The 24,616-nt window shown below is 46.5% G+C and overlaps 1 protein-coding gene across 4 annotated transcripts in view; it reads left to right on the top strand.

Moving 5' to 3' along the window:
• The window catches only part of CACNA1G (calcium voltage-gated channel subunit alpha1 G), a 324,600-nt gene that overhangs the window by 109,668 nt on the left and 190,316 nt on the right, over positions 1–24,616 (top strand). For all 4 annotated transcript variants that reach the window (XM_019517481.1, XM_019517491.1, XM_019517507.1 and 1 more), the window contains 5 exons: positions 8,139–8,239; positions 9,911–10,034; positions 15,168–15,236; positions 16,151–16,335; positions 23,861–23,987. In XM_019517481.1, the coding sequence (XP_019373026.1) occupies positions 8,139–8,239; positions 9,911–10,034; positions 15,168–15,236; positions 16,151–16,335; positions 23,861–23,987 (606 nt within the window). The remainder of the gene's footprint in view (positions 1–8,138; positions 8,240–9,910; positions 10,035–15,167; positions 15,237–16,150; positions 16,336–23,860; positions 23,988–24,616) is intronic.

The following is a 24,616-nucleotide window of genomic DNA, read 5'->3' as shown; positions in this document are numbered from 1 at the left end:
GGGGTAAAGATTGCAAACTGAAATTTTGGCTTTTGAATAATATTCTCAGTGCCAGGACAGGCGAAAATGTTGTTTGAGCTGTGGATGCACTTTGAAGGGGAGCGTGCAACACTTCTTGGTCTTGTAAACACCAGCTGCCCCCTCCCACACTATAGTTAGCTTGGATTGATGAGCTCCTGAGCTTCAGGGAAAGCCCAGTGATACCAGATATGAGGAACCTTGCATTTTGCATGCTGCTTCTGGAGGACAGGTCCACCAGTGGGTATTAAATATGATGGCTAGTGGTGTGGCCTCCAGATTAGCACTTCCTAGGTCCCTGAATGTTGAAAGCTGTAGCAGAAGAGGGCAGGAGACCAGTGAGTCTGGATAGGACCTGCATAATATATACTATTCCCCTTTAGCACTCTCTACTATTGTGAGATACAGGATGTTGGGCTAGCTAGACCTGCGGCCAACGCAGTGAAGCACTGACATTTTTATGATGCAAGTCTGAGCTGCATGTCTGGTTCCACTGGTTAGACTTTTGTTTCCAGTTACACTGTAGATGCAGAAGATATAACCTGGCTTATATGACTGTGTATTTCCCCTGTAACATTGGGCTTAGTCAGTGCATGTGTGCTGGCTGGCTGTTGTGAAGAAAGGGAAGCAGGCAAAGTAGGAAGAGAGCAAGGTACAGCCTCCAGAGCACTAGCAGAGGAGCTTTGTGGTACTCCACAATCCCAAGAGAGGTACCAGACAGACCGAGGTAGGGCCCAGTGCCGTGGGCCAAGGGCTTGCACATTGCTGGTCTTTCGATTATATCAATAGCATCTCTTTTTAATGAGAGAGCGCGATAATTTGCCCTTTCTCCAGCTACAAGGCTGAATTCTTCTCTGCGATAAAGTGGGGAATTTCTGTTGACATAAACAGGAGATACAAGGGCAGAATTTGGTCCATTAGTCTCATGGAGACATTAGTCTCATAGAGGCAGCATTAAGCTTTGCATTAATTTCAAGATGAAGAGGCATTAGTCCAATAAGTGTCTCTCTTTCATAGGTCTGAAAAGTGCCACTTAGGAAATGGTAGCTAAAAAGCATGGCAGGGGGAGAAGGAAAATCAGCTGTAATTTTGAGCTGATTAGAGATGCGAAGTGCTGAAGAGTCATCTCCAGTTTTACATATTCCCCGGATCTGTGCTTTCAAATGAATGCCTGTAATTGCCACTAAGATGCCACCGCTCAATTTGTGTAAATGCCAGAGTAGTTCAAGCCACAGAGAAACTTCATCAGCACTAAATATGCAGCTAAAATACAAAGAAGTAAACTGTGAGCTAGCCTACACCTCATCCAGTGAAGCAAAGGGAATAGTAAGGGGCGAAGCCAGTGCCGCATTTGGCCTCTGGGCAATAAGCAGATGTGGAAGGCAACTAATGAAATAAAGATTTGCAGACAGGCTTTCCTACACAGTGATGATTTGGCTCAGCTTCTGGAGGAGCACAGAAGGGCTCCTGGGATTCTACCTCCCAAAGCAGCATGAGTATAAATATGACACGAACATCTCATTTATTGCAAACTTTTCCAACACTCATCCCTGGCCTTTTCTATTATGTTAGCAAAGCCTGCATGGGGTTGCCAAGACTAAACAAGACCTTGAAACATCTTCCATCAGTAGAATTTCACTCCTCATCCAGAGAAACATGCTACAAACACCATGACACACAATAATCCGTGACGGCAATTTGCTAATAAAAAAAAAAAGCCTAAACCTTACATAGCTCAGCCAGAGGTCTAGTCTTTTCCTGTGCTGTGAGCCTGCCTTTGCTCTCAGACAGCTGGGTGAGCTCTGCAACCAGGTAAAATTAGTTTTCAAGAGAGAGAAATTGGCAATTAACTGTCATAACCTGATGAGATTTAGGGTAATGGTTTTCATGTTCCTGTCACAAATTGATGTGCCTGATGGACTCACCAGTTTTGTTTCCCTTGAGTATGATGGCATCAGGATTGATGCTGATGATAAAAGTGCTTGCACTGAGTCTCACGCTGAAGACAGAAAGGACTGAGTGTGATTCATTGTCCAGGGCAGAAAATCCTGATCTGCAGGAAGGTGCCTAAAAGGCCAGACTAGCAGGGGGAGGAGCCCATGGGCAGACACGATAGGGTTGACCGATGGGCCTTGTGAACGAGGAAGTCTTCTGAGACCTTGAGTAATAGGTATTTCTGGCACCCAATCAGCTCACAAGGCCTTGATTGTCTTGCTGGGTAGGAAAAGGAATAGGTAGGGCAGGGGGGAAAGACCTCTCCTTTCCCCAACCACGAGGAAGACTAGGGCTGTGGGAGTCACCTTGCCAAAACGGGGGAGGATTTGGTTGCTTGCTCGGTTACTTTCCTAGGGCAGAATGACTGTGTATGGGATAAATTGCTGGAGGAAACCAGCTGTCTGGGTTGGAGGCGCCTTCATTTGGTGATGTTTTTTTTAATTGGCTTTTTAGTCCAGGCCTCAAGAGACCAGCAAACCTGATAGGATGGGCGGTGACCCAACTGCAGTCCGAGAAAGGAGATAAAGCTTGTTGGTCACCCATACTTGGACAGGAAAAGGCATTGCACTAGCCAGTACCTGAAATGCTTACAGTTGGCTGGACAGAGAGACCGCAGCACAGCACAAACGCTGGCCGGTCTACCGTCCTGGGCACTGAGAACCCTGAGCAACCAGCATGGCTGTGAAAGTACGTAGGCCTTGTGGCGTTAGGATGAACGTTGGTGAACAGTAATTGTTTTCCAAGCAACGAGAGCAATACTGAAGCCTGAAAAGCCACAGATCATGGGCATATTTTAGTGTAGCTCATGAAGCTGTGAAAAAATCGATGCTGAAGGCCAACATTATTCCAAAGCACTTACCAAGGAAAAGGAAAGGTTCTTCTGCCCAAAACAGCCACCATCCGGAAATCTCCTTTTTCAAAAAAATGATCCTACTGCCTCTTATATATGGATTCTCAGGATATCATTTTAACTGAGCGTTTTAACCTGATTCTTAACTTGCTACAAGACGAATTGCATTTTTAAGACATGGAGGTTTAATTGCTCCTGAAAGAAGCATTATTAACATAATCAAAAGACCGTGCTCTTATTGCTAGCTTGGAGTCTTTTCATTCTCCTGTCCTATTCAAAGCCAGATTTTTTTTTTTTTCCACCTTACCTGAAGCAAACAATGTTAGGGATGCATTAGAGCGTGAAGGATCTCTTTCTTTACATCCTGCAGCTAATAAACTGGTAACTGCCTGCCATGACTTTCTGAATCAGATTGTGTTTTGCATCTCTCAAATGAGACCTTTAAAAATGAAGCCTGTGTGCTTTCCATGTATATTAAGCTGCTCAGATACCATGGTGATCAGCAACTGAACACAGTATAAATGTTTGCTGTAAGCTGACTAAAGACCCCGCTTGTAGCAATGTTTCTAAGAGCTGGGTTCGCTCTGATGTACTTTGCCAAAGTTTCTCTTGACTGCTTTGTTGCCTAGTGCTGTAGTAGTGGATCATCAGCTTGACTGATGTTCTTCCACCCTAGAAGTGGCTGCATTTCATGGCTGCTCTTGGTAATAGTTTGTAAACTTCTTTGAGGACCTGTGAGAAGTGCTATACAATTGCAGAATAAGAGTCATAGTTCTTTCCTCTTTATTAGTTTTAGCCTTCCATAAAAACTCGGTTTCCTGTGCTTTTTCATGCTACAACTTACGTACTTTGCAAATCGCAAAACCCGAGTTACTAGGAAATAGCACTTAAATTAATGAAATAATACCAAGCCATCAGTTTCCTGAGCTCCCATTTCTGGTGGGACATTTCTGGGGGGAGAGGGGGGACTATTTGGATCAAAATGACCCATGAGGGCTAAGTGGATACTTAAGTAAAGCTCAACAAGGACTGGCTGCTGGATGTATTTGATCACTTCTGCACTGAAATAAAAAGAAGAGCAAGGGCTGAGTCTGAGCTCCCTGCTCCAGTTCACACTGGTATCTGCACCCTGTCTGCAGTGAGTTTACACTGGCGTGTGTGAAACCAGAATGAAGTCCATTATCTCTTCTCCACAAAATACAACCACTTCTGTGCCTGATTGCACTGGTGCACATTTGGAATAAATCCACTCTGATCGTGGCTTGCTATGATGCTGGATTTGTGCAGGCAGGACGGAGATGCAGATCTGACCTGTTCAAATCTGCTGAGCCTGTTTTTTGTCACATCAGCGCACACGCCGGCTGTAAAATTTCCCCATTCTTCAGACAAACAAACAAAAAAAAATCCCCTTTCATGTGAAACTAAATGACTGAAAACCAGGAGGGCAAGCAAGGAACCTACATAGTCTAAAACCAAGAGGCTCTTCAAACAGAGCTCCCTCCTCCCTCATGCAAAGTGCGAATCGTTCCATTTGCACTTTTACATCTGCTTTCATCTTTGGCTGTCTTGCACTATTTCTGTAACAGCAGATCAACACTCACAATGTTGTCTCAGCCTTCTCCTCCTAAATGTTTAGAATTAAATAACCAAGGCCTGAGACTCACAATACAGCTTTTAGCTTGCATTCAGGTCAGGTGCTAGACAGAGATAGGTATTCAGCAGATTTCTTTTCCTGTAATAAAACTTGTATAGATCAGACTTTCTCCATTACCCCAAGAAGTGTATCAGTCATCTTCTAATGCTAACATGCTTTCCTTCGTCTCTCCAAAGCACATTAATAAATGAAATTCCTAATCCAGGAACTGTTTAGCGGTAGGTCTCATCAGTGCAGCATCTGAAGGGTGCTCTGTTCCCTCTTTGATACACAAAGGAAATGCCATTTAATATCAGTGAGTTAGACATGCCCTTCCTCCACCAAATCAACCACTTGGGCATATATTTTGTTATCTGGGCAGAGCACCGAGTGCAGAGTGAATCTCACCTGCGCTAGCCAGCAGGGTTATGTACATACCACTTTGTCTAAAATTAGCAACTAAATTCCTGTTTTTTCTCTTCGTCCTTCTTCTTCCACATCTTAATCCATCCTGTGCAGGTGTGTTTTATGAACAAATGGATATGATTTAAACAACATAATTGATATATCTCTTTGAACATAATGCCAACTCAGGCAGCAATCAGGCTGATTGTAAGCAATGTTGTGTGTCTGGACTTTCCAGAGAAAGCACTTGATGGGAGCGAGTAGGCTGGAAGCGTTCGTTTTTTATTTCACAAAAATTTACATTTGGCTCAAATTACCACTGGTGTAAATGGGGTAATCCCCTAGACTCCAGATTTACACCAGCATAGCAAGGAACAGAACATGGTCCTATTTGAGGAAACCACAGCTGGTGACTGGGGGATCTACATCCCCACTGGTTATATTAAATAGAGGGACAGGCTGGAAGATCACTTTTCTCCTTTGTTGTCTGGTTTAGCCTATGAACTGCTAGCTGCAACAATTAGATGAAACCCAAAATATCTTTGGCATTAAAAATTGGACAAAAGGAGCATAAAGAAGCATTCTGTGCTGCTGACGCACTACCATTCACTACAAATCCCCAAGATAAATACCAGAACTGCTTTGAATAATAGAGACTTCTGGAATCCGTCCAGCCTACAAACTGAAGTGGACCAATTGCAGCTATTACCCCATGCCTAGAGGCTGGGGTCGCTAGCACTGGTCTGTCTAGAGCTCAAAGCAGGCACTGATTTTTTTTTTTTTTAAATATCTGGATTATTAAACCAACTAGGCTAGCTGAGGGGCTAACACAAACCCATGGATATGTGATTTGGAAAGGTGGGAGCTTTCCTGACTCTCTTCCTCCCCCTATGGGGGTAAAAATCGAATACAATGAATAAGTTATGAAACCTTCTTTTATAGGGCTGGGGTGGGTGGAAGTGGGAATAAATCAAACTTTTCTTTATCGAAACTGTCCTCATTACCTTCAGAAGGTGGCTTGCAAAGGGTTCGGTTTGTCACCAGGCGTTTTCATTAAAGCGGACACCACGCTTTCTATTACCTGTCTCTAATGAGACTCCTGGCTGAGTGCATAGGGGAACAGAAAGCATTTCACCCATTCCACTCAGTTACCCTGACAGCTCTGGCTTTTACGTTCTAGGCTACCTCCAATCGCTAAGCGTGCAGCTCGGGAGGCAGACGGCGTCTTCTGTTTAAAGCAGAAATGTTTACCCTCCCTTGTTTGATACCCTGTAGAGGGGGCTGCTGGAGGTGGCAGGGTCTACTAGGTAGGGCACCTCTCTGCTGGGTCAGCCACTCATCCTCTGGGCAAGCTTGAGCAGGTCATTGCGTTGGGAAATGGGTGTGAAAGCACAGACCTTCCTGGGCAACCTGCTCTGAGCATACCCACGGCGGAGGTGTTGCGCTCTGGCCTTCAGGGGCAGGTGCCCTTCTAGTTGCTTTACAGATGGCGCTACATAGGGGAAGATGCATGTGATGTTAGATTTGCATTTCACTTCCAGCCAGACACTGAGGGCCAAGCATCAAAGCCCATTGAGGTTAATGGGCAGCCTCTCGTTAGCTCCCATGGACATAAGGCTAAGGCCCCCGAATCCATCCTCCGCTCCTTAAGGCACCTTGACATTGCTGGAAAAGAGGAGCATCTATCAGACTGGCTCTTCTACTACAGGATGGGCTCTAGTTCCAACAAGAATTTAATTCAGGGAGGTCCCAGGGCCTGTGTGGTGCAGAGGGTCAGGCTAAAGGCCTGCAGTGGTCCCTTCTGGCCTTCATAATCTTGTAAATCTCAGTGTTGTGCTCATGGAGCAAAATGGAAGTCCTAGGCAATTCTTCCTAGTCCATACTGGTGCACTGTCTAGCAGGCAGAGGTGCTGGCTGCACTCATGGGAGCCCTCGAGGTTCTCTTTTTTTTCTTTTTCCTCTTTTTTTTACTTTACAATTAAACCTTAAAAGATTCCAGCAAGCATCTGTGAAGTAAGCAAAAGGCCTGCAGCTGACCAGGGCTGGTTTCTGGCTCTTCAGGCCAGGGCTAGTATATCTGTTTGTCCGGCCAGTCTGCTTCATGCCAGTGGTTCTCAGCTAGGGTGATGTGGCTTTCCCCACATGGCTGGCAGCCATGGCACAGGCACAGCCGCTGCAACCAGCTAAAAGTGCCCTGCATCCCACATGCGCAGCCAGATCAGGAAACGCTGTGATGCACACAGCATTACATTTACCTAATGCCAGCAGGAGTGCACACCCATGCCTCAGGCATTCCTGCCCTGGCTCTGTGCAGTATCTGCAGGGCACGTTTAGCTAGCTGAAGCGACAGCAGCTGCCTTTCCGCAGTTGAGGGGCACTGAGGACAGCTGCGGTGGCACAATAGTGGGTCCGGAGCAGAGGGCTGCCGAATTCAGAAGACTTGCAAGGGCCGTCTTGAATCTAAAAAGGTTGAGATCCACCGATGTGGGCCATATGCCATTATGGTGCCATGCAAAATAAAATACTGAACCCCTGGAGCCCGACTAGGCCTTGTCAATAGTCCCGGACTCTTGTGGGACAAGCTTCCATTCTTGGCTGCAGGAGTTTCCCCCCTTTCCCTCTGGGACGGCAGTCCCATATGCAGCGGGGTGATTGTCCAGCTGACAATTAGCATTGCTGACTGCTTAGCAAAGGCAATCCCCCCTTCCCTCCCCCCCTCCATACGCGCTGTGACTTCACCAAATATTGAAGGCCCGTATAGCTCCCTCTGCTTTTCTCTTTAAAACGTGATCTCCAGGTGTGAGCGGTGATGGCAAGTGGCTGCCGGGCACAAGGCATGTCCGCGCCGTGGCTTTCCTTGACTGTTTGTCCTCCCGCCCCTTTTACGCAAGAGCACTTACGGCATCTCTGCACGTGGAGCCACCCTGCTGCACTGCTAGGTATCATCAATCCATCTGCGAGGGCCGCAGCAGGGCCTGCCTACCCACGCTGACAATTTTATTGTTTTAACCTTGCTGTGCACACGAGACGTGACATTCAGAAATGACCTCCGCGTGCAGACCTGCCATGCTGCTGTGACAGCTCTGGATTGACGGGGAGGGGGAGAAATTAAGGTGTCTCGAGAGTTTCACGCTTGGTTATTTGGCTTGTCTGGGATTCAGACCATGGCGGATGGGTGTTGCAGTCGCTCAGAATAACTGATTACCGCTCGCTGTATAGCTGTTGTTGTTCTTTTAGAGCAAACGAGACCGTGCGAAGGCTTGGATACAGGCCCGTCTGCCCACCTGGTGCAAAGAGAGAGATTCTTGGTCTATCTACATCTTCGCTCCTCACTCTAAGTAAGGCAACTGCACCTCTGAATAGTAACAGTGCAATAACTACGGGTAACACTGAAGGTAACCAGGTACAGTGGGCCACGGTGCCCCGAGACCTCAAGGATCAGAGAAGTGGCTGCATGCCAGCTATGGGCCAGCTACGGCCATACAGGGCAGCTGTAAGTGGGTGGGAAGACTTTTTCCGCAGCACAGCTACATCACAGAGCTACTGTAAGCCCTGAGGTAGGGCATGTGAATAACAGAGGCAAAGATGGACCCAAAGCTCGCAGCGTAGCGGTGGGACATCCCTGTTCTCAGCTCAGAGAGCAGCCCTCTGCTCCAACCTTTCATCAGGCCATTTCAGCCCCTGGAACAGCCCAGTATTTAGAGGGTGCAAAAGTAATATAAAGCCACTTCTTCCCTCAGCCGCATGCTTTGTCTCCTGGAGGCACAGCACAGCATATCAGCCTGGTTATTAACCATCAGCCTTCAAGGGCTGGTGAGCCATATATAGCTCCACATCCTCTCTAAGGACAGAGGACTCTTCGATCTTAAGGGCTTGTGGGCACAAGCTGTAACTCCCAAATCAATAGCCAGATCCCAGGCATTGCTTCATTCAAACATGCTCTTTACTCAAGAGAGAGAAAAGATGCCTATGAGAAGCTTTGCCATCATGGCACATTGGGAGGAGCTGTTTGCCTGCTGCCTGGGAAAGTTAAGTTGCATCCAAAAGGTCATGGGATCAGAGTCCTATTCTTGCATGCTGGTAACAGCCCTTCAGTCCATAATAGACTGGCTTGAAGCTGCTCACACCCTGGTTTCTAAGAACATGAACCTACATATGAAGACAGATGTGAAGTTCTGTTGGGAGCTCCTTAACTGGCCCTTTCTTCTACCTCTTCTGCATGTGAGTCGCGCCCGCTGCGATTGCCCTGGACACAGGTGCAGGAAATGCCTCTCCCTTACTCAGGGAAACACAATGCCAAATTCTTTGGTCTTTCCCAAGTTCAGCTGCTACACGGCCACATGGCGTCAGTGCCATGATACAAATACTCATGCCATGCTCCAGCTGTTCTTGGGGAGCACCTCCCATTTTAGGGTGAATAAGCTTGGATCAGTCTTATAGCTCATTCATACAGAGATTACCTAGATTTTCACAAACCAACTCTGAGAAACGTAATACCTTATTATAAAACCTGGGTCGGTGTACGGCCACCTGTCACGCTGTATAGCTTCTGTTCTTCTGCATGGAGTTTAATAGCATGCCATACTGGAATGGGGTTAGTTTTCTAACTAGAGGCAGGGATAGACCAGACCTCCAAAGTCCTTGATTGCAAGGACAAGGGGTGCGCTGAAATCCAAAGTTGACTAGATGGTCTCAGCTTTGCAAATGCCTGCTCTCTCAACCATAAGCCAAGTCAACCAGACCCAGCCAACCACCCTTGAACATTGTGTTGTTCCTGGCCTGTAGCCGTCTATTGCGGCCTGAGCCGTTATCTGTTCAGACTGAGAAATATCTGCTAACACCGACAGCTGCCCTAGGGAGGGAGTTGGGAGGTTGTAACGCCTCTGCTTGTCAAACAGAAAGTTCAGTTCGTATGCCATGCATAAAATGGATGCTTTGACAGGAGTATCTTCATCTCCGGCCAGTCAGTTGTTAACAGCTAGTGTGTCTGTGTTGTTTTTTCTGAGCAGATTCCGTCTGATGTGCAATAAAATCATCACTCACAAGATGTTTGATCATGTCGTCTTGGTTATCATTTTCCTGAACTGCATCACCATTGCTATGGAACGGCCAAAAATTGAGCCCCACAGTGCTGTAAGTATCAGACCTGCCCTGCAGATTAACATTTTCCTCTGCATTATCGCATTTATAGCGGAGCCATCAAAGCTCAAGTTGCATTGCCCTGTGTCTTGCTGTCCTGGCTCTTGGCTTCAGTTTGCATATGGAAACAGGTGGTCACGTTGTGAGCCCATGTGTGACCACACTGACGTAATTGCCATGCCAGTTGACACCAACTGTGGATTTGGTCCCACGTTCCAGGCAGGGGGGAATCCAATCCGTAAGTGCCAGCAGGTGCCTTGAACCTCACTGCCACTGTGCTTGGACCACAAGCCTTGTCTATGAGACTCGAGAAGGATTTCCACCCCCAAGTGGAAAAGTGTAATAGTGGACAGCAAATGCTGGGGCTCCATACCTGCTGCTGGGAGTGCCAAGTGATAAGGACAGTCCCTGCACTGGTCTTGGGGGATGTAGTCACCCTTTGTGCTTATTACTACTCATTGTGAGTAAGACCGGTCCTCAGGCTTTAACGTAGCACTTAACGGACAACTTTGCAGAGAATATCACCAGGGCCATGGTAGTGTCTGGGAGCTTTAAGGCACTTCCATGCACTGTCCCTTCCTCACATGCCTTGCACTGTGGCTGTGTCTGAGAATCTGGTCCCACCTGTTTGTGATTTGCTGTTGATGGTTGATCCAAAGGAAATCCATCCTGTCTGCATGTCATTAATTTACCTTTGCAGCACACGCTTGACATGACTTTGTGATGCTGTAGATAGACAAGAGTTCTTTTAGGTTTTCAGGCCTTTGCCCTCACCAAAGCCCCTGCACCTCATTCTGAAAGATAAAGAAGTGCTTGTTTGCCATGGAAGACACCAAGGTTTCCCCTTTTAATATCCCAGTTCTCCAGTCACAATCAGATTGTTTTTAATACATGACATAACCATGACATCTGTCTCAATTTTCTTCTCCAATAAACAGTCAGACACTTTTACTCTCTCGACGCAATGTTAGTTCCTTCCATCTGTTCTGCACTAGCATGCATGTGTGGTGGGAAGAGAAAGGGAGAAGCTGATCGTTTGGTACTTTTTCTCTCCCCTTTGTCTATCATCTTTGTTGTGACATGAGCAAATTGAATTGATATATGCAGTGTAATTCCATTTCCCTGAACTATTTGTTTTAATAGATTGCATAATGATTTTTCAAACAAGATCTTCCTAACACCAGCTTCAATCAATCAAAAATGTCATCTTCAGTTGCTCTTTTATTTTGGCATGGGTCATGGCTGAGATGCACGCTGCACTGTTTTTAACATATTGCACACGCCTGCTCATTTTGTAGTAATGTGGCCCGCTGATTACTCTTGGTGGACCTCAGAGTAAGATCTTAAAACAAAGGTCCTGTGCAGTCTTTGCATACATTACGATGTGCCTAACCCTCCACCTGAGAGAATAAGCTTTCTCCAAGTTTCTTAACCTGATTGTTTTTCTCGCTGTCATGTAGTGTGTTGTGTAGCAATTGGCTATTTTGCCCTCCACCCCAAAAGTAGGGGTATCCTGTGATGAAATATATATGCAATATGTTACAAACCATCCAGCGTGCATCTCAGCCATGCCCCATGCCAAAATAAAAGAGCAACTGAAGACTACATATATATGTAAAAGTATTCAAGTGCTTTGCCATCTGTATATGTATATGTATACGTATATACAGATGGCAAAGCACTTGAGTCCTTGAGGATACAGAGCTCCATATAACTGGAACTCAGATCAAGTTGCCATCTATAAACATGAAAATCGGGTAGGGTTTTTAATATAGTTCTGGTAGAAGATCCAGTGCAAACCTCCCAGTTCACGCCAGCTGTGGCAGTGGCTTTTGTGGACCTGGATGGTTAGTGACCCACTGAGAGCTGGGCTGTGGCCAGCAAGGTGCCATCAGATACAAGCAGCTTTTGTCCATCCCCACCCCCAGGTTGGGCTGCATCTGAATCCCTGCACCCAGAGGTGGAAGTGTGACCTGCTTGGTTTTAATGAGGTACCAAAGGCTCTGCTAAGCTGTAAAGCAGCCCTTGGCATAAAACAGTCTTTTTTATAGATCAGGGTTTTGTTTATACCAGGCAGTGATGTTTTTTCCATAGCCATCTGCTGGTGAATGTAATAGGCTCATCATTCAGGCTACAAGTTTTCGAACTCTTGTACTTCTGCTGTGTGGGATTTGGATCCCTTTGAAACTCTCAAATGAAACCACCCTTTTAATGAGAGCACGTCAATGCTAGTCTCCATTAACTCACATTTGCAATGAATTTTGCTAGGCTGATTTGGATGGAGTACAAGCTATTTTGAGCTCCCAGCCGTTGTTTAACTTACAGGTGCCTTTTTCAACTTCTGTTTCCCATTAGATGGTGTCAGGCAGTCTGCTCGGACAGCTGCCATATATGTAAAGAAAGCGGGCTTGGGAAGGTCAGGCTTGCTGTGCTCACGTAAGCTCAGACAATTGCCCTTTCCGTGCAGGGCTAAAGAAGCCGTGGAAGCTGAGCAACCTGAACAGCAAATGTCCTCAGGGGAATCACCCTGTGATTCCAGACATGCGACTCCCAAGAGTGGCAGTGGGTTTCATGGGTTTGGCAGAGGCTGAGCTTTCCAAAGTTGGCCAAGGAGCTTGGTTGCCCAGCCCCAATTAAAGTTGATGGGAATTGCATGCTTACCACCTTGAGGCAATTTTGGAAATCTCTGCTACAGCTCCTTGTATTTTGGAGATGCCTAGGGAGCAAGATCAGGGGGTTCTCTGCTGTCCCACCTTTCTGAGGAGGTGTAAAGTACTCCCATGTGGGCTTGACCTGGCTGAATCACGCGGCAATCGGCCCAGATCCATGGCTGCTCTAAATGAGGATAAGCTCCACTGAAGTTACACCAGCTACAGATTTGGCCCATAGTGTTTGGGCATGTCCTTTCCAGTTCTGAATGATTCTTTGGTCCAATGGCATCTCCTTGGGCCCACCATTCGCAGGTGCTTACACAGACAGGTGTTTTGTTATCTTGGATGTCCACGGAGTGGTTGTTCCTTGTGTGACAGCCCAGGTAAAGGGCCACACAAGGGCCCAGGTAAGGACAAGCATTACAGCAATAGAGATGGAGAGGAGAAGCTGAAGTTTGAATGCTGTCCAAAAGCAAGAAATGAGAGGATTTGATGAGAATCTGGATGGAGGAGAGAGGAGTCAGTGAGGCCCAAGGTAGGGGGCTCTGGGAATGGAGACTACCCCAGGTGCAATCAGTGCTAAGGATGTTGCTAGGTTTTGGAGGCAATTTTGAAGTAGCAGGCGAGGATGGAGGAGAGGCATCAGTGTCGGAGAGGTCCATCCAAGTATCGGCAGCGTTGGGGTGGGAACCGGGGGAGCTGAAACGGGTCATTTGGGGATCAAGATGACCTGGACTGAGGACAGGGAGCAGGATAGAGGATAAGGGAGTTGCCACAGGAGATGCTACTGGAGCAGCAAAAGGGAGCAGGGGAGTGAGGAGGGGTTCATGTAGCCCACCCCCATCCAACAAAGCTCATGTATGGAAACCAAAATAGTTATTATAGCTTCAGTTTAAAATAATTGTGTTGTGCCATCCCGGGCCATGGATTTTCTAAATGCTTCTGGGCCATTCGCTCCCTGTCCCACTTATCACTGGCCTGTCAGAGGAGGGGAGGCAGTCTCTGGACAGCAGGAGCTCCCTGTTTCAGAAGGGACAAGATGTGGCCCGTGGAGATTACCCTTTAAAATTGCAGCACATGCGCCAAAAAAGGAGCATAATGTCCCTAATTGATTCTAGCTGCCATTACCCTTTTCTCTGCAGCCCCTAAAGCAGGTCTTTAGGCATCTGCAGACCTTGTTGAGTGGTATTTTATGTCACCCTCCAGTGAAGGTGGAGGATGTTTTCTATCGCAGCTCATGCAATCACGTCTGGGCCCTTATGACTCGATTAATTATGGACACCAGCACAGAAACAAGCTACTTAGCGATTCCTGTATCCCATTCAGTAAATCATGAGCTGGCAAGGGAGAGTTTCCATGGTGTTTTCTCTGGCTGCTCAAAATCCAGCTGGTTCTGAGAGAGAGCTCCATTTCTTAGAGAACGGCTCTGCAGGGAGCAGCAGAAATAAATCCAGAATCTCTGGCAGCGTTACAGCGAGACGTTTCCCTCGCATGTGTGCACGCGAGCTTTCCCCCCACCAGCCCCCTCCCCTCCCCCGCTCCAGCTCTCCATTTCACCGTACGGGCAATCAGAGATTATACAGGAATTAGGGGAAAGTATAATTTATTTAATGAGCATCATTAAAGAGAGGTTTCCGCTGGTTACAGATAAGGAATCAGTCCACGGGTCTCATCTGCAATCACTAGCTACTTGCACAGAATAAATGCAGTAAGGAGAACATAGCCTAGTGATTACAGCAGGGAATTGGAGGTCCAGACCTCTGGGTTCTTCTCCTGGCTCTGCCTGTGGCCTTGTGCAAATGAATTAATCATTTTTGGGTATGATCCTCAGCTGGGGGAAATTGCTGTGGCTTTGTTGCCTATGATTTACCCCAGCTGAACACGGCCGGTCTTCCATCGCCTTTCTGCATAGGGAGCACCTTATTTACTTAGCTTATCTGAGTGTTGGTGGATTGATGAGGTTTGAGAAGTACTCTGGGGTCCACTCGCAGACTTCTGCAAAGTTTTCATCATCAGAAAAGTTTCCCTGCTTCTCTCAAGCACCCGCAATCATCTGAGCGTCCTGGGAATGATAAATGAATGGCATCATTCCTGGGGAAATATATAGTGGCCAAAAGGAGCATTGTAAGAGGGGCTTGCATGTGAGAGATGGGCGGTGTGGGTTTGAGTTGTTGTTCTTTTTTACTTATTTTCCCCCATCACCTGTGGTGAAGCTATAGCCTGTCCAGAAAGCTGGCAGCTGTCCCTGGTACTGACAGGCACAAGGGAACGTAGCAAAGGGGCCCTATAAACAACTTAAGTATTATCATATAAATATTTGGACTTTTTCTTCTTTGGGAGCAAACCATCCAAGACATATTTCAGCACAAAAGCAGAGCATTTAAGTAACCATCCAAATATATATCAGGAATTACAGCTTTGAAGGCCAGAGTGTTAAACATTGTCTCTCGTTTTCTTCTTTTTTTTGTTTTTATAGGAACGCATTTTCCTAACACTCTCCAACTACATCTTCACAGTAATCTTCCTGGCTGAGATGACAGTTAAGGTAAATGAAGCCAAAGAATAAGCCTGACTGTGCTACGTTAGCAGTGTGTTATTACTTTGGAATTTGAAAACCCTTCCTCCCAGTTTTCCAGAGATCAGCATGTCCAAATCTGACTTACCTTGGGGAATAAGATGTAAACAGTTGTCCCCTTTTTGAATAACAACTTACTCTCTACTACGCACCTTATTTTGAGTGCATTTTGCACCAGAATCATTCCACCGAAGTCTCCCCCCCACCCCCAGTTTACACTGCTGGGAGATGAGATGCCTCCACTCATCTCTCCATCCGCTCTCAAGAATGATTTTTAAGTACATGCTTCACGTCAGCTACATGTCTGAGTCCCACTGACCTCAATGACATAAAGACCTGTATGGGCTTGTGCTGAGGACGAAGGAACTGAAGCATGTATTTAAATAGTTCTTTGAATGGGAGCCACATTCAGACTCCAAGGACGGCAGGAATGTATTGCTCTCTCATGTAGTTCATCTTACTTGAGAGCTATTGTGGTCTCATTTGGAAATATCCCCAGTTGTCTTTATTTGCAAACTTGATGGGCAGTGGTCACTAATGGTCAGCTGCTCTCGCCTTTCTCCCAGTAGCCTGAAGAAGCAACCATGTGATCAAACCTTTTGCGCAACACCTCAACAATATTAGAGTCACTTTTGCACAACTAGGTTTAGCTGCGTTAAAAATACATCAGCTGTTAAGGGACAATCTGGGATGTTTTTGCAAGTTATTTTTACAATCCTTGCAGTATAACACTTAACAAAATTGTCTAATTAGGTTTCTATACTGGGTAGCAAATGGACTCGCAGTCATGGATCTGTAAATAATGCATTAGCTGTAGGCTGCCAACTAGAGAAAACATATTGGGTGTATTAGTCATAACTTTTTGCAATTTGCTGTCTGGGCAGGTGGTGGCACTAGGTTTGTGCTTTGGGGAGAAGGCTTACTTGAAAAGCAGCTGGAATGTGCTCGACGGGGTGCTCGTTCTCATCTCGGTCATTGACATCTTGGTTTCAATGGTATCAGACAGCAGCACTAAAATCCTTGGGATGCTGAGGGTCTTGAGACTCCTGCGAACACTCAGGCCATTAAGGTAAGTAGCAGGTGAGGGCTAAGTAAGATGGTAAAGGGGCTGCAAGCTTGGAGGTGCTATCAGTGCCCCAAGTCTGCCACATCAAGGAAGAGAAATGTTTTCAGAAGCATAATGGAATAGGCCAGCAAGAAAGGAAACAAAGAAATTGTCCAGCAGTCTCACCCTCCAGCTCTGTGCAACCTGTCGTCAGCTCTACATCAAACTCCCAGGCTGATTCTGCGAAGCCAGGGCCATCCACAGGTCCTGCTGGAGCCCAGGGGAGCTCCAGGCGCTGAGCGCATTGTCAGGAGCAGGCCTCACTGTGGTAGCAAACTGATCAATGCCTCCTTTGCTCATTAAAACACACATCCCCTGCTATTTGTGCTCTCATTTGCTCTGTGCAAAGTGCTTCTTAACAGCTCCTTCTCCCTCTTCCTTCAGGCAATCAATGGCTTTTGTAACAAAGAGGAACATTAGTAGCAGGTGGCAGCTAATTTTTAAAGATTTGGAGACCAAACTGTTGCTTAACCTTAAATGTTATGATGATATTTTTTTTTCCCTCCAAATCCCCCGTTAATTCTACTCGTATACTAATTATCCAAATTACCAGTCGAGATCAGAGCTGTGGTCTCTCCAAACATGGTTTTCCATTTCTTACAAAGGCCAGCATAAGAGGCTTCGGGGATGGAGCAATAAACCCTGTAATGGTCAAGTGTGCGGCAGTCGACCCTAAATGAGAGCTTTATCCTGACCTCAGACAGTTAGTGTTTGGCTTGTGCCCTGAAGCACATGGGTTTATACTCTTAACATGTGCGATATCCTAGCTAATGCAATCCCGGTTGCCCTTGTTGTGTAGTAACTCAGAACAGATCATTGTCGCAACCTCTTTGCAAGCGGGTTGTGTCTTATTTCTCCTTCCTTCTGCTGCTGTTTTGCTGTAAGGCAGAATGCATCTTTCATAGTAAGAAAAATGGGGCCCTGCTTCTGGCTCGGCTTTTGATCCCCGCCTGCAACATGAACAACAAGTATGACGGTCATGACCTCTTCTAAAACGTCTATTAAAACAGGCTTCATCTATATCGTGCACAAAGCCCCTGTTGGGCATTAGGTTTTCGGATTTTGAGCAGTGCTAGTTAGCTTTGATTGGACAGGTAGGTCACCTGATAGGTCTCTGTTCCCTGATTTGGATAGTCAGAAGGCCTAGGCTCAGGTTTCCCAGGTGAATCTCTGCGATTAACAATTCAGACTTTGTTCTCTGCAAACGTCCCCCAGTGCTGCCGGGGAATTCTTTGTCTGAGAACAGTCCCACCAGGATGTGTGTTTGCTAGACTATTCACAGAGGGCCAGTGGAAAGGGGACATAAATTCACGTGAAACCAGATGCATTCACAGCCCAGGTTGGCAGCCTTGGGGCTTGCAGACTCCAGTGGGCGGAGGTCATAAAGAAGTGTCAGTGCCTCGTGATCACCCAGCCCTGGTTATATTGCTAAATGGGAAGGAGGGTGCAGGGAAGTCTCACAATATGGAAAAGGATATCTCGATATTGAAAACATTAAGCTGTTAGCTTCAGGGTTAGAACATATGTGCAGAAGAAATTGAGTCTAATACTTACCCGGGTCTTTCCTTGCCTCTGTCATTTTCATATGTACAAAGAACACATACAAGGTAATTGAGATTTCCTTGGGTAAAATAATTATCCTTCTCATTTTAGTTTGAACTACTGGTTCCCCTTCTCCAGTCCCAGAGCATTTTATAAATACCCAGGGAGAGTCTGTAGCTAAGGGTCAGTCTGACAAGCATCAGGGTCTCAATTAATTGGGTCCTTATTCTGCAAACTGTAAGGCAACTGCATGGGAGTGATCCCAGGGAAGTCAGTGGCACTCTCTGCATGAGGAAAAGCTACCAGCCTGCAAGGGCATCTGTGTCTTTCTCCTTGGCATGTGCTGCATTTCCTTGTCTGCATGCCCGGATGTTTGCGATTGACTTAACTGTGTGCAACTCTTGAGAGCACAAAGGGAACATGAACAAGCCAGCAATTAAGGCCTTCTCTAAATGTGTTTGCAATCAGGTCTGTCCCTCCATAATTAGATTTGTAGGCAATAAAAGAGCTGCCATTAAAACAGGGACTTTTCAGTAAGTCATAAATCTCTGGCCGGGGAAATCCATATGCACTTACGGTGATGCATGTATGGACACAACTATCCATGCCCTCCCCTGCCTATTTGTTTTCTCATGTGGGAGCACAGTCGGTTTTGCATTTGGAGCCCCACCATTCGCATTGGTCCTGTGTTTACAGCAGAGGTGGGCAAAATGCAGCCCGGGGGCCGGATGCAGCCCAACAGGCCATTGTATCCGGCCCGTGGGGCCCCTAAAAAAAATTAGAAAATTAATATTTATCTGCCCCTGGCTGCCTATCATACAGCCCTTGATGGCTTGCCAAAAATCAGTAAATGGCCCTCTTCCCAAAATAATTGCCCACCCCTGATTTAGAAGTGCAACTGGTCGTATGACTTGGGCTTGGCTTTTTCTGAATGGCTCGGTGGCTCTTATTGATTAGGGAATTAGCCTCAACTGAAATGGGACTGGCAGCCACTCCAGAATAGATAAGTATAAGAAATGCATTAAGCCATGAACACTTGGCTCAGGACTTAAATAATGTCTATGATCTCTGCCCTTGGCGGGGAACTTCTACCCTAGGTTCTCGGTGCCTGCTCTTCGAATATGACTGTATGATAGGGGTTCGAGCTAATGCTAGGTCCCTGTCAGTGAGCTGCTGGCTGCTGCCATTTGGACTGGACTGTGGGTGTTTGGGGCAGGACTCCAAGAATGATTACGGGAGAAACAACAGGAGGAAAATGCCTGCGAGAAGCCCTGGCTGTACACCTGTCTTTTGAAGACTGTTAAGATTTGGCATAGGAAGGCTTTTTGTTATGTTTGCTTTGGCTTATGGCAGTTTGCTGCTTATAAAGGTTTTGCTGATTCTTTTTCTGTAGAAATGCCCCGCTTCCTTTCATAGCTTGCTCAGCTTTTTTGAGAAAACCACAAAGCAACTATTTTCTAGTGCATCTGACCAGGGCTGTGTGCTGTGTGCATCAGTGTATTGGCACACGCCCATGTCTGATCTGCACGTGTGGAATAGTGTGGTCACAATTCCATGTGTCCATGATTGATTAGCAGGCCCCAAACTGAGTGCAGAAGTATTTGAGTCTTGCTCCATGCTCAGAGCACTGCAAATGTCCTCACAAAGAAGTGACAAAGACATTTCCATGCCCCTGTCTGATGTTTCAGCCATTCGGAGAATAGCTTATTCGATGACATTCCTTCCTAACGCATTCAACCTGCTGGTGTTGGGATCAAGCGCTACAGCTTAAGGTACAAGAGAAATCAAAATTAAAAATGTGTTCAGAATTAATTTGGACAGACTTCAACACTCTCTTACTTTTCGTCAGAGCTTTGGCTTCGGCTTCCAAAGCAGATGGATAAATTATTCACTCTTCATACCGTCGCAGTATGAAATAGTCATTCCGTAGACACTTTCCTCTTTATCATATTATCACCTTTTGCTGGGTTTTTTTTCCCTACCCATGGAGGAAAGTCTGCATGCACATTGAATTGTCACTTCTTTATACCAGGGCTCTGATCAGACTAGCAAGCTTAAAGTTAGTAAATGTGTTCCAGCAGAGATGAGATTGACAGCGGTTTTGGAGTGTCTGCACACTTGGAGTTTCAAAGCACTATGACTGCTGAGGCCAGCAGAAGGAGGAGGAACTGGGGGGATTAGCATTTTTTCATGCTGAAAAAAACTTTTATAACTTCAATTTCCCCATTTGTCATATGCTTAATGTAGACTGAAACTGTCCTTAATGCAGCCTCAGGAGGCTACCCCGCCGGAACCAGCTGGCTCACTCTGCCCTACAGTTGCAGAGCCGTAGGTCAGATAACGTGGGCTTGCAGGCAGTACTATCGGCAGGATCTCAGACAATATTGATGGGCTGCTGGGGTGGTTAATGTTGACACATTGAAGCTGACAGTAAGAGCTCAGAAAAGCTGAGGCTGCTTTAGTTTGCTCTTCATTTTAGGGCCTTATCTCGCTCTCTTTGAAGTCAGCGGGAGTCCTTCTGTTGACTGGAAAGCTGTCAACTCAAACTGGATCGGTCAGGTGAAGCTAGGAGGACAGTGAAGTTTTTCATTATTGAAGATTACATTTTTTTCCCCCTGTTGAAAATCTTCAGGATCTTTTCTGTCAGCCTGGAAAGAAACATTAGAGAAGGTGCTGTGCAGGCTGCCTCGTCTTACCCCTGGATTATGGTTTTTGACCAGTTGTCTGATGGAGCAGAGGTGTGCAAGAATCCAAGTGCCCTAAATTTTTTAACCCATCTTTCCCAACACGTGCCCTTTGCCACTTAGGTCAGATTTCCTAAAATAAGACCCTGGAGGCTGGCTTTTCTTTTTGTGACTTCCCTCCGAGACCTTGGACTTGTCCCTTTGTCTTTGTAGGTCTCAGGTTCCCTTCTGTCGTGCAGGAATAGTAGGGCTGTTGTGAGGACAAATATGGCAGTATTTGTAAAGTGCTCAGGTTGTATTAGTGTGTGGGAGAAAGTTGAACCAAGTGCATCAGCACAAACCTTCCTATTAATGTGCCTAAGCCCTGCCCAGGATGGGTTTTAGCCTCTGTGACCCATGCAGGGCTTGACTTGTCTGCTGAGACTTTCAGCTTAGGTGCCAGGTAAGACAATGTTTGTGATATGGCCCCTTGCCCACTAGAAATGGGACTGAGTTTCACAGGCAACTTGAACTCTGCCCTCGGAAAGAAATGATTGTTTTGTCTCCACTCGACGCTTGATTGGACTCTGAAGTGTGTCTACATGCAGTGACTGCAGCATAGCATAGACCAAGCCAAGTTGCCTTTTCAAGTCACTCGCTCAGATACAGGTGACAGTCTAGCCGGCATAACGTGGAGCATCTTGTAGGTTAATTTATCTCAGGCAGTTTTGCAGCCCTCTCTGAGCTCCAGGCAGGCAGAGCTATGCTGCTGCCAGCGCAGCTTGTTCACAGCTAGCTCGGGTAGCAGCCACAGCAGTGATGGCAGAGCAGAAGTCCACTGAGCCTTACAAGTGAAAGATGCCATAAGTGTTTGCCATTTCCTGAGCCTTCCCCTCTTATGCAAGGAGATCTGAGCAGGCAGGAAGTCAGAGCATCCAGCGAGTAACCAGAACAGCTACCTGAGAAAGCAAGCCAGGTTGGGAAACAGAAGCATCTGCCTTTTGTGTGTTGCTGGTAGAGGAATGGATAAAAATAATATCGCCATCTGTTTTGTTTTTAAAAGGGTAATTGACAAGCTACCCTTGACATTTCGAGTAAATATTTAACCAGAAAGAGGGAAATATTTTTTAAGGTTTTCAGGATACAGTTTAAAACCAACCGTTCCGAAAGGAAATGAAGCCGTCATTTTATGCGTGTGCACTGAGCACTGCGGTTTGCTCACTCGGCAGGCACAAAGGCACTCGAGGGACTCTCCCAACTTTTGGAGAGCGCAGCTTCTGGGCTCTTATGCACTGCGTTAAAGCCAAACAGCACTGTCATGTGTACCCTGCGGGGGGGGGGAGGGCATAGTCGGGCAGAGAGGGAGATTAGTGGGCATTTTTGCTTCCTAATGGCATCACTTGGTGTGCGCACACTTTGCAGGATCCATGTCAGCTGCTGGGCTGTAAGGACCCAATTTACAAAGTGAATCAGATTTCACAGATGTCATAGACATTCGGGCTGGAAGGGACCTCGGAAGATCATCGAGTCCAGCCCCCCACCCAAAGGGCAGGAAGTCAGCTGGGGTCATAGGATCCCAAATGTCTAGCACCCATTGATTTCAATGGGAATTAAGCACCTACCCTGTTAGGGTGCTACTTTGTATTCCACTAGGCATCTTTAAGTGCTGAATACTGTGGTCAGTCTGACCCCAAATGACTCAGTGGTTTTTATAATGTGCATAACAGTCCTTGAACTAAGGTCCTCGATGAAGTGGCACAAATCCATCCTCAGCCTGTTTCTGTCTGGCTATTGATTGCTTGTGCATTCACCACCACCACCCCCACCACCCCTCCTTCAGCCAGCCCCCACCCTACAGAATAATCTAATCTACAGTTATGAAATCCTGCGCAGTGCTAGAGAGATTCTCTCATTATGAAGCTAATTGATTATTGCCCGGCTGGTGAAACTCTGGGCTAGACAACAGGAATGACTGAATATGTGCTGTCACAGAATAGGGTGGAATGGGTCTAAAACAGCAGAGGTAGGAAGCGGGGCAGCTTGGGAGTCCATGCTAGGGCCAGTCCTGTTCAGACCTAGCCATGGGTCACAGCCCTTCAAGATGACACAGGCATTCGTCAGTCCTCCCAGCACCCCTGTGCACTAGGCAGTTATAAAGGTTGCTATCCTCATTTCACAGATGGAGACACAAAGGTAGGGAGATCGTGTCTGGTTGAAACCAGGATTAAAGCTCAGAAAAATCTGGCACCTAACCTGATATTCGCATCCCCCGGTTCATACTGCATACAGAAGTACGTACATTTGTGGCCTAAAACTAAAGCTGGCTTAAAAGAGAGGTGGGATCTGGACTGGACCTTAGGTGACTTGTTTAATTACAGACCAGTGGTTTTCCACCTTTTTTCATTTGTGGACCCCCTTGGAAACAACAAGTGGAGGTGTGGACCCCTTTGAATTTAAGTGTGGGTGTTTACATGAAAAACTAGGCTTCTGATTCATCATAATCATCTTTCGTGGACCTCTTAGAAACAGTCTGCGGACCACAGGTTGAAAACTATGGTTATGGTTATAGATAAATAGAAGGCAGTAAAGCTTGAGGGACTGGCTGGAAATTATGTCCTAACTGCCTATGTGCTAGATAGAAGATGGAGATTAGGAAATGGATCAGGCAGTGACAGCAGGTTAGATTAAAACAATCATTTCCTCTTCTGGCATCAGTGAAGAGGCCAACGGGACCACAGCTGATGTCTGGGATTGGAATCTGGTGCCAAATCTGTTTGCAAGAAAATGCAAGAACTGAGAGCTTTGCAAAATGGTCAGGTAGGAAACAAAAGACTTGCTCAGGCAGGGTGGAGGGGAGGGTGCTATACAGGCAGAAGTTACTAAAATTAGATCGGCCTTCCTTTTGGTGATTCAAAAGGGCAGGTTTGGTGTATGTAACTCGGTGCTAGAAAGAAGCAGGGGGCCGCCTCTTGATTTTCCTTTCTGTGGCTCTGACCCAAAGCCCACTGTAGTTACTGGGAGCCTTTATGTGGATTTAAGCAGGTTTGGAGCTGGCTGTAAGTACATGACTAGCTTCTTGCTCTCTCCATATACAAGCTCCTCCAGCCTCTCTGAGGGGTCTCCTCTTCCATAGCTGCTTGTACTTCTTGGGTTTGGGCCACTCCTTGTTTGAAACAGCTGTTTTTCTTGTGCTTTTACTTGTGTGCCTTGTGTCACATGGAAGGTTTCAGGTGAGCTTTGCAAAGATGGGGTTAACTGGCTTTTCTATCCATTTGCCCCCCAAGGGTCATTAGTCGTGCGCAAGGACTGAAGCTCGTGGTGGAAACTCTGATGTCGTCCCTTAAACCCATTGGGAACATTGTGGTCATCTGCTGTGCCTTCTTCATCATCTTTGGGATCTTAGGAGTCCAGGTGGGTTTCCTACAGGGCTCTTGTGCTGTTCATGAAAAGCTGGAAACAGTGGCAAACTCCCCCAAAACAATGAATATCTTGCGCCAAAGTGCGTTGGAGGAGTTTCCAGGGGCCAACTAAATGGGAGATATCACTGAGGTCATTTCTCCATCCTGTGACTGAAATGTCTTGAAAAGTGCAAATCTCGCGTCATTGAAGCCTTGTCCATGGTGAGATATTGTTGCAGCCCTGTCCAACCCACAGTGAAAAGTGCTCAAGTCCCAAACACCACGCTCCACACACGTGCACCTCTTGTTCTACCTGGAGTAGCAGTGAGTGTGGAGGGGTTCTGCCTCTTTCCGGATCTGTCCAAGTTTCTCTCTGCCTCTGAAGATGCACATCCCTCTTTTGAATCCATAACTTTTCCATAGTTTCCAATCTGCTATCTATCCAATTTGTGAGGATGACAGGGACCCAAAGGCTGGTATAACTGTGCGTCCAACATGCAAGCAGCAGGGCAGCATTTTTCCATGGCTTTGTGAATGACCCCAGTGCTGGCTACTACATTAATCTAGGCATGGCCGCGCTTCCTCCCCTAGGAACCACCTGTCAAAATCTTTACTGAGTCAGGATCTGATCAGTGACACCCC

This window comes from Gavialis gangeticus, unplaced genomic scaffold, assembly GCF_001723915.1.
Source record: "Gavialis gangeticus isolate Ggan-Ray unplaced genomic scaffold, GavGan_comp1, whole genome shotgun sequence".
NCBI lineage: Eukaryota > Metazoa > Chordata > Crocodylia > Gavialidae > Gavialis > Gavialis gangeticus.
The sequence above is the reverse complement of the archived record's forward strand: the minus strand, read 5'-3'. Positions and strand labels throughout refer to the sequence as shown.